Genomic DNA, 10,514 nt, shown 5'->3' with positions numbered 1-10,514 from the left:
GATGTTGTCCAGTTCCTAATTCTCCCAACAACTGCTACTGCCCAATTTCAGTCGTCGTCACCTTCTTCCAGCAAGAAATCTGCAACAATGATCTGTCAAAACCTTCTTTTAGCATTCAAGAAGACCGATCATGACTAGTTCTAAGTTTTTTTTTTCTTTCTTTGTCAAGTACAACTATTCCGGTGTAAGGAACTATCCTATTCTATAAAATAGATAGCCTTATTTTAATTATAACAGCTGAAAAATTAGAACTGTCTACTCGCATAAATCTGCAACAATGATCTGTCAAAACCTTCTTTTAGCATTCAAGAAGACCGATCATGACTAGTTCTAAGTTTTGTTTTTCTTTCTTTGTCAAGTACAACTATTCCGGTGTAAGGAACTATCCTATTCTATAAAATAGATAGCCTTATTTTAATTATAACAGCTGAAAAATTAGAACTGTCTACTCGCATATTTCGATGCTTTTTCAAATGATTCTCCTCCTAAAAAAACCTTGAGAAGTTAATTTCAGGGCAAACCCTCAAGAGGATAATCCTCTAGATCCACAACTGCGTTATTTTCCCTCTACATGCAATTGTGTTTATACTCAATCTATCCAACTATAGCTTTTTATATTTTTCAATTGATTTTCTCTTTAGAAGATCTTTGAGAAGTTGATTCCATTACTCTTTCGATGATATTTTATTTGAAAAAAAATCTATTCCTCAGATTTTAAAATGCTGCATTTGTTATCCCCAACAAGATAGCCTTTTCTTCATCATGATTGAGTATAGACCAGTTCTATTCGGTATATAAGTCTTCTACAGATCTTTCTTTTCATAGACTAACTTTAACATCTCCGATTGATATAATGTTAGCTTGAGGTGTTTATGGATAAATCTGATTTACCAAGTCTAAGTTTGAGGCTTGTCAATGAATATTTTTTTCCATGAAATTTTTTGAGAAGTTAATTCTATTTGCGCCTTCGATGGATGCCATTTGATTGATACATAGCTACCTCTATTTGTTCTTTCAACAGATAGCTCCCCTTGATACTATTCAATTATCTCAATCTTGAAGCTTTTAGTGAAGATTTTCTCCTAAGAAAATCTTTGAGAAGTTAATAGCATCAACAATTTTGACAGAATATTTAATACAATTTTTTTAGAAAATCTTTAAGAAGCTAATTTCATTATTTCAATAGGACAAATCTTCATCTTAATAGACAATATCCACAACAAGTATAACACTTATCTTAAGATTAAATTCTCTAAATCACCTTGATGATGTTTCATCCTCAAGATCTTCCAATAAATCCAATTCTCAACTTTCTAGCTTGATTTTTTGACTGGGTTCAATTATAAAGCCGAGTAGTTTTAATCTAGCTAAAGTCTCAAATTTGGTCTTATGACTTGGTCCAAATTATCAAAACCCATTAATTTCATTCGAGTTTAAGTTCAATACTCCAATTTGACTTTATCTTTGGGTTCTGGCTGTCATCTTTCAATCTAGTTCAACCAAGGTTTATATTGTAACATTTATGGTGTAAAATCTTATCAACCCGTTCTTTAATTGATGCCATTGATATCTTACTTTTTGTAATAAGAACGTTCCTCTAGGGTACATGCACACTCTTGTACAGAGAACGAGGAAGTTTTCAATTTGTCTTACCCCTCAATGCGAGTCATTTGCTATGTACTTGAACACAAAGTTAGGTAAAATCTAGTTGAATTCTTAAAATTCATTTCTAAACTTTGCGTACATGCTTGAACATGAAGTTGTCAAATGGTAGTCCCTTAATATCTTTAGCAATCCTTTTCTTGGTCTTATGCATACTCTTGAGCATAAAACTAAAAAACCTTTCAATCACTTTGACACCTTTGAGGGTTTTTCTTGACCTTGCACATGCTCACAAGATAGAAAATTTTCCAACTTTTTTATCCCTCATGATAAGGTTTACTTCTTGATTTTATGTACATTCTTAAGAATGTCGAATTAAGTATCCAATTGACTTATCCCTTCTAAAATTTTCTTTTGAGTTTAGATATGCTCATTTATATAAGGTGCCAGAGATCATTTAATTCTTTAATGCCTTTGGCGATCATGTTTTCCTAAAGTTGAATTCTTAAAATTCATTTCTAAAATTTGTGTACATGCTTGATCATTGTAAATAGTCGACAGGAAGCCGGCCATAGCTATAAATTAATTATCTCCTTCTCCTAGGTATTAGTAATGCAATCGTGTCTTCTGTTTCTCTTCTTTCTCCTGAGAAACCAAAATCAGGTCCCGTAGCAAGGTTAGGAGATAAGCTCTCAAAATTACTTATAAAGTGATGTTGATGGAACTACATATGTCAAACAATATACTACCAATCTGATAGTTTACAATAATAGCATCATTATAGGTATTTCCATTTGTTGTCCTGCCAACTCCAATAAAGATGATAGGTGCTACTTCAATGGTTGGAGCGATTGATGTGCTGGCCGAATTTACATCTCCTGAACAAAATTGTTGGAGACTAGCATGTCGCAAAGTTTTTGGACCTACTCTAGGTATGGATGGAACCACTCCATCAATATGAATTATTTCTCCTAGAAATGGTTAATTTTTTATTCTTCTATTTGTGCCTTCTTTGCCTTTCTCCATGATCTACAAAAAAAAACTCCTTAAGTTTACCTGCTTTGATCAGCTCCTCAACTAAATTTTGAATGTGCCAACAATCCTCATCATGATCTCTATGATAGATGTAATATTTTGATGGATCTCGCGCATGAGCTCTAGCACACATCGACACTAAGCACTTGAAGAAATCTCTCTTTCGGATGGCCTTGGATGGCCTCTATAAGCTCAGACACTAAAACCTTCAACAGGGTTATTGACAAGTAATTGTGAATAGGAGACAACCTCTACTTTCTTCTTTCATTAATACATATTGTATTCTATACTCGCCCTTCATGATGGCATGATCGATTGTGATATAGTCATTACTTGTGCTTATAACAGTACTTCTCTACCTTTGAATCTCTTGGGTGACTTCGATGATCCTTGGGAAATCACCAAAAATTCCCAATCAAATTGAAGTTGTTTAGTCAACTCAAAGTCAAACTACTAGACTCGCAATTATACTATTCTATATTGATATGACTATTGTCAAGTTCTAATAACCCAGCTAAAGCCTTGGGTTGTGATAAGCCAAGCACATACGGAAAAAGGTACTTCTCTCAGACCATGGGTGAGGGCAGCTTTAGCCATAGCCGGCTTCAATCTTTCACATCTAACATTTTCTTTTGGGATCTAGTGATAAAATTTTTCAAAGATGTGCTAGTTTCTTGCCTCATCTTCAACAAGGCCTGTAAGTTCTTCAACAGCCTTCGTGCATTAGCAAATTACATGATGAATTTGCTTTTTGTCTCATTGAACGAGTTAATTGACACCACCGGCAACCTCGAGATTCACCTCAATTATTATTCCTTGAAGGTGGTAAAGAACAGCCTGCATTTCAAAGAATCTTTAATATCAAGTAATGACACCCACAACTCGAATTAGGCAACATGATATGTGGGATCAGCTTTCCCTCATATGAATAAAGATGTGGAATCTTGAATTTTGTAGGAGGCTTTGCCTCCATAATCTGCCTAGAAAATGCACTGGTCAGATGTAGTTTTCATTTCTCTATTCATCTATCCTCTCAAAGAGATGTGGGTGTCCTATCTTCATTGTCCGAGTTATATGTTTCATCAATGTCAGTGCTCATGTGTGATATGGTTGCTTCTTCTCTAACAACCAAATTAGAAGATCCCAGTGGCATTTGCACCCTGGGAGTAGCACTTTAAATGCGAGTTAGCACTCACTGGGTCATTCTACTCTTCTCTCTTACATATTTGTAAGTCATCTTGAAATGAAATATTCCCGGTCAATGTTTAAAATTGCGCAATTGGGTTTTGAGGTGTTTTTCGTTTGTGAGTCAAGGCATTTTGAGACGTAAACCTCAAAATTAGAAAATTACATAAATTTAAAATGAGTATTTTGTATATAATAATCAAATAATATATTAAATGTGAACATAAGAAATAAATTGTCATATATATGAAACAAAAAAATGCACAAAATAAAAAATGATAAGTAATAAACTGTGTAAAATTGAATTGAAACTCAAACATCACAATAATAAAATAATATAAAATATAGGTCTAACTCAAAAAATTCTATCTTTCTCAATATCTTGTTCATAAACATTTAATTTAAAAAAGAAATAGTAACGGGCCTAATGGCATAGCAAATCAAAGGTCATCAGCACTGTCAGCACTGAGGGGGTCTAATGGCATCACCTCAAAATTCTATATTTCCCAATATCTTGTTCATTAACATTTAATTTAAAAAAGAAATAGTAATGGGCCTAATGGCATAGCAAATCAGAGGCCATCAGCACTGTCATCACTAAGGGGGGTCTTCATTTGAATCATCGTTATAATAAACTGCTTTCTCCCCTACCTCATCACCTGTGGAGTTTAGTGCCTCTCAATCTACTTTTTCCTCCTCTATATTAATTATCTTCCTCTTCACTAAATATTTTTAATCAATATAAAGAAGAATAATACTTTAAGATTAATAAGTTATACCAAAAAAAATTTATATACCTTTTTTTGGTTTTTTTTCCTTTTCTCCCCTGCCTCATCACACTTGTCATTGATTTTTAAGAAATTGTGTTAATGCTAGGGCGTTCCCTGAAAGTAACGCGCTGTGTGGCCTGAATATAGTGACTAGTGTGCAAGGGCCGCTGCACCGACGCCCGGGTGCGGTGTTAAATAGGCAAGGGTTCCCACATCAAGAACGAATATGGGCAGAGAAGCTAGTCCATGAAACTAAATTTAGGATAGGAACTTGAAATATATGTTCCCTTACAAGAAAATTAATGAAATTAATAGATATTATGATTCATATAAAGTTAAATATTATGTGCATTCAGAAAACTAAATTGGTTGGAGAGAAGGCTAAGGAGATAGCTATGTTGCACGGTGTATTATTTATATATTATAATGTCGTATCCGCGCCGTATCCGTATCCTGTATTTTAAGAATTGGCGTGTCCCGTATCCGTATCGTGTCGTATCCGTATCGCCGTATCCGTATCGGTGCAACATAGGGAGATAGATAGTTCAGAATTTAAACTTTAGTATTCAGGTAGAAGTCGTACGAGAAATGATGTAGGTGTTATTATAAATAAGAGTTTGAAGAATAACGTTATAAAAATTAACATGATTGGAGATATAATTATAGCTTTAAAGATTGTTAATATTATAAGTACTTATGCTCCTCAAGTAAGGTTGGATATGAGTTCAAAATTAAATTTTTGGAATGACTTAGAAGATTTAATACAAAATATACCTCTTGAAGAAAGTTTTTATTAGAGAAAATTTAAATGCACATGTTGATAGAGAGGTAAATGCTTTTAAAAGCATTTATGGTGGTCATGGGTTTGCAACGACAAATGAAGGTGGCAAGAGCACATTAAATTTTTGTTTAACTTATAATTTTTTAATTGCTAATATCTTATTTAAAAAAAGGAATGAGCATCTCATCACTTATAAAAATGGATATAGTACAACTCAGATTGACTATTTTCTTAGAAGAAAATTAAATCGTTTAGATTGCAAAGATTGTAAAATTATTCAGAGTAAAAATTTATCTACCCGACATCAATTATTAGTTTTTGACTTTACGATAAAGAGGGAAAAATAAAAAATAAAGTAAAACAATATGCTAGGATTAGATGGGAGCATTTAAAGAATATTAACAAAAAAATTTTTAAGAGTAAGATTTTATATCTTAAGATTTTGTCTGTGCATGAGGATGCTAATGTTATGTGGGAAAAAGTGATAAGTTATATTAAGAATATTGCAAAAAATATGCTTAAGTATTAAAGAGAAAAGCTCCTAATAGTAAAAATAGTTGGTGGTGGAATCCAAATGTGCAAGAAAAGATTAAAAATAAGAAGATTTGTTATATAAATTGATTTAATTGTAAAAACTCTAATAATTGGAAAATATATAAGGAGGCTCGTAAAGAATCTAAGAAAGTCTTATGTAATGCAAAGAACTTAGCTTTTAGTGATTTATATAATATATTAGATACTAAGAAGGGAGAGATATATGTATAAGTTAGTCAAACAAAAAGATAGGAGCAGTAAGGATTTAGTTCAAGTGAAGTGTATTAAGGATAAAGATAAAAAAAACTTTTCTTAGAAAATGATATTCAACAAAGATGGATGAGATGTTTTGCAAAACTTTTTAATGAAGATTGTGAAAATAAAATTGACTGTAGTGACCTTAATATCCTAAATAAAAATAAAGATTTATATTTTTATCGACGTATTAGTATAACCGAAGTTAGAAAGACTTTAAAGAAAATGAAGGGTGGAAAAGCTATTGGACCTGATGATATTCCAATAGAGGTGTGGGAATGCTTAGGAGATGAAGGAATTTCTTGGCTAACTAAATTTTTTAATGTTGTTTTGAAGACTAAAAAAATGTTAGATAAGTGGAAAATAAGTGTGTTAATTCCTATTTTTAAGTATAAAGGTGATGTACAAAATTGTGCGAATTATAGAGGAATTAAGTTAATGTGTCATACTTTAAAACTATGGGAGCGCGAGTTATGGAGCATAGGTTGCGGCGTGATACTAATGTTTCTCAAAATCAATTTGGATTCATGCTGGGTAGGTCGACTATGGAAGTCATACATTTATTAAGAGATTTGATGGAGAAATATAGAGAAAATAAGGAAGATCTACACATGATATTTATTGATTTAGAAAAAGCATATGACAAAGTTCCAAGAGAAGTGCTATGGAGAGTTCTTGAAAAGAAACGAGTTAAAAACGCTTATATTCAAATTATTAAAGATATGTATGCAAGAGTTATTACTTGTGTTCAAACACAAGGTGGTTTGACCAAGTATTTCCATATTTTGGTTGGTTTACATCAAGGATCGGCCTTAAGCCCATATTTTTTGCTTTAGTCATGGATGTTCTCACTAGACATTTGCAAGAGGATGTACCTTGGTGTATGCTTTTTGCTGATGATATTCTTCTTGTTGATAAAACTAGAGAGGGAGTTGAAGGTAAACATGAATTATGGAGGTCAACCTTAGAGTCTAAAGGTTTTCGCTTGAGTAGATTTAAAACGGAATATATGGAGTGTAATTTTAGAAATAATAGACCTAGTGAGGGGATTGTGACTTTGAGCCATCAAGTCATTAATAGAGTACACGTTTTATATATCTTGGATCTATTGTTCAGAGTGATGGTGAAATAGATGGGGGATATTATCAGCAGAATTCAAGTTGGATGGTTGAAGTGGAGGAATGCATCGGGCTTGTTATGTGATAGAAATGTACCCCTCAAACTTAAGGGAAAATTCTATAAGATGGTAGTGAGGCCTGCAATGCTTTATGGTGCCGAATGTTGGCCATTAAAAGAGAAGCATAATACTAAGTTAAGTGTGGCAGAGATGAGAATGCTCAGGTGGATGAGTGGCTTTACCCTTAGAGATAGGATACGAAATGAGCATATACGTGAAAAGGTTGGAGTAGCTCCAGTAGAAGATAAAATTAGAGAGAGTCGCCTTAGATGGTTTGGTCAAATGAAATGGCGGCCTTGCGATGACCCTGTTAGGAGAGTAGAAGTATTAGATTTGACTTATGTTAAGAAAGGTAGGGGTAGACCTAAAAAGACTTGGTTAGAAAATATTAGGAATGACCTTTCTTTATTAGATTTAAACGAGAATTTGACTTTTAATAGGACACAATGGAGAAAAAGGATTCATGTAGCCGACCCCACATAGTGGGATAAAGACTTGATGTTATTGGATGATTTCGTTAAGGGTAGTAATCTCTCAGTTAGGTATAGAGTTCAGCTGCAACTAAAAATCAGAAGCTCTCAGTTTCCAGGAAGATTGCAAGCTCAGTTTGTCTCCTGAATCTAATCAATTTCTATTTATTTGTTAGGTTTATTTTTGCGATTCTTCTTTTTTTTAGAAGTTGGGTGAACTGGGCTTTTAAGAAGGGCCTAGTGAGTGTTTCTTCATTTTGGACACAACAATTGCGGCTTTTTTAGTAGTGGAATAGGCCCATTCTCCTCTTTCTAGGATGTGGTTGAAGCCAAATCATGTAAGTTTTGTGTCTTTATGATTTTGTTGTTCTTCTCTCGTTTGTTTACTTCAAACACATCATTCTTAATCATGATGAAACACAGCATTGTGTATTTTCGTGCCTCCATAGTATTTGGAATGCATTTCATGTTGGTTAAAAGGTATGCTTTGATCAATGAAATTTAGTCTGGCTCATTTGATTTTTGACATAGCTCGAAAACATCAAACTCAATTGGAGGCGGGCTCACTTGAAATCAACTCATTGCCAGCCTTTCAAATAATAAAGAATTGATAAGAAACAGCAGCTTACCGAAGGTCTATCGCTTCATAAGGTGCAGAAATCACAAGCAACAATGTTAAGAAGGGCAATTCCAGTTCACCTACAAGTCAATATCTCCGAGTCATCAAACTTCACTGAGAAGTACAAAAAAGTCAAACTATGCTGAACTAAATTTTGCATAATTTACCATAGCAAGAGACGGGTAAATGTAATTTAATTACTAAGAGTTAATGCTTTTTGGTGCAGCTCAAATTCAAGAAAAAGTGGATAAAATAGTAACATGCCTGGGATGAAATAAAATAGACGAACCAAGAGTACTATAAAAGCTGCCCAAGTGCCATACCTACCCCTGCACCCAATGAGTTAGCCAAAGAAAGCAAATATATCAATTCAAGAAGCGTCATATAAAAAATTTCCTTAGATCCACTTAACATCATATTTGTAATGAATTAACGTTAAATGTTCTTATACATGACTCGGCATTAGTGTCACTTAATGACAAGCTTACTTAATCCATGAAATCACGGCAGGAGGGGCTTGCAAAGCAAATATAGGGACAAGGAAAGATTTCTGGATAACCGTGCCTTTTGAAAACATTAAAGCCCTAAGAACATGAACTTTAGTTAGAAAGATCATAACACTTGCAAAAGCAAAAAATTATATAGTAAGTGAAATAAGCCTACTGCAGGATAGAACTATAGGACCCTTTTGTTAAGAAATGAAGAACATTTTATTGAGAATCTAAAGATGGCTGAAATATGGAAGGAGCTCACTTTTTTATTGTTGATTTTAACTCATTCCATGCCTGAGATTTTAGATTCAGAGTCATGGTTTACAAACACTTCTGCTTCAATGTTGAATGTCAGCAAACACAACTGCTAAAAAACAAACTTCTTCAGAAGATTAAATCCCTGGAAAAATCATATATTCCTTGAACTCAGCCAATGAAAATTTTTTAATACTCGTTGAACTCAATGCATGTGTCACAGAGTCAGGGTTAGAGCAAGCCACGGTTCAATCAAACAGACCCTATCCAAAATCCCAAAAGAATACATGATTATATGCCATTAGGTCATCACTTGGAACATAACCCTCCCTTTTGTTTGGAGGACAAGACAGGGTGAAAGCCACACATGAAAAAAACGAGAAAATTCGCACGCACACAAGTACACTAAAATGTGCACACATGCACATGGTTGTAAAAACCATATCAAACAGGATGATTGAACCATTCAAAGCATCAACCACTCCTAAAACCAGTTTGGTTCGATTAAAAACCAAATTTATAAGGAATAGGGATCAGCCCGAAAAAATTGACAATTGAAATTCTCAACCCTTAAATCAAGAGTGGTAAAAATGATTTGAGCAGAAATTGTAATGGAGGGATTGTGTTGGAATGTAATTTTTTTTTTTTGGATTTATTTCATGTATATGTTTATATTTTGTGATATATATTATGCATATACATGTTATCACTTGCTTATAAACATTATTAGAAATATTAAATTAATTAAATCATTTTAATAATATTTACATCACACGGTTCAACCCCTAGTTGATCCTTTAAACCATGAACTAGTTCAATATATAATCTAGTTCTAAAAACCTTGTAAACCAACATTCATTCCCACACACCTTTCAAAAAAAAAGAATAAAATCAAATAAAATAATAATAATAATAATATAACTAATAAATAATACTAAATATAATTAACACTGCCATTGCCATGTCCCAAGTACTGGATGAGAAAAATGGAGGATTGCGTTAGTTAGTCGACAACCAGCGTAAAACTTGTCGAACAACAATGACTTTCAAGTTGGATGGTTGAAGTGGAAGAATGCATCGGGCTTGTTATGTGATAGAAATGTACCCCTCAAACTTAAGGGAAAATTCTATAAGATGGTAGTGAGGCCTGCAATGCTTTATGGTGCCGAATGTTGGCCATTAAAAGAGAAGCATAATACTAAGTTAAGTGTGGCAGAGATGAGGATGCTCAGGTGGATGAGTGGCTTTACCCTCAGAGAAAGGATACGAAATGAGCATATACGTGAAAAAGGTTGGAGTAGCTCCAGTAGAAAATAAGATTAGAGAGAGTCGCCTTAGAT

General features: G+C 33.5%; 1 protein-coding gene and 1 long non-coding RNA gene across 4 annotated transcripts in view; both read right to left on the bottom strand.

Moving 5' to 3' along the window:
- Positions 1–8,393: 8,393 nt before the first annotated feature.
- LOC110114872 (cold-regulated 413 inner membrane protein 2, chloroplastic-like) overlaps positions 8,394–10,514 on the bottom strand; it is a 20,620-nt gene continuing 18,499 nt past the window's right edge. The window contains exons 3-5 of one of the 2 annotated variants that reach the window (XM_020847895.2): positions 8,917–9,012; positions 8,693–8,757; positions 8,397–8,508 (exon numbers count right to left, since the gene is read on the bottom strand). In XM_020847895.2, the coding sequence (XP_020703554.1) occupies positions 8,435–8,508; positions 8,693–8,757; positions 8,917–9,012 (235 nt within the window). In that variant the 3' untranslated portion in view covers positions 8,397–8,434. Of the gene's footprint in view, positions 8,509–8,692; positions 8,758–8,916; positions 9,013–10,514 lie in introns of both variants that reach the window. The other variant, XM_028700251.1, reaches the window with a different exon arrangement.
- The window catches only part of LOC114581017, a 19,445-nt gene continuing 17,949 nt past the window's right edge, over positions 9,019–10,514 (bottom strand). Inside the window, exon 3 of one of the 2 annotated variants that reach the window (XR_003702820.1) lies at positions 9,019–9,286. This is a non-coding gene — a long non-coding RNA (uncharacterized LOC114581017). The remainder of the gene's footprint in view (positions 9,287–10,514) is intronic. The other variant, XR_003702819.1, reaches the window with a different exon arrangement.

The sequence above is a fragment of the Dendrobium catenatum genome, unplaced genomic scaffold (assembly GCF_001605985.2).
Source record: "Dendrobium catenatum unplaced genomic scaffold, ASM160598v2 fragScaff_scaffold_133, whole genome shotgun sequence".
In the NCBI taxonomy this organism is placed as follows: Eukaryota; Viridiplantae; Streptophyta; class Magnoliopsida; order Asparagales; family Orchidaceae; genus Dendrobium; species Dendrobium catenatum.
The sequence above is the reverse complement of the archived record's forward strand: the minus strand, read 5'-3'. Positions and strand labels throughout refer to the sequence as shown.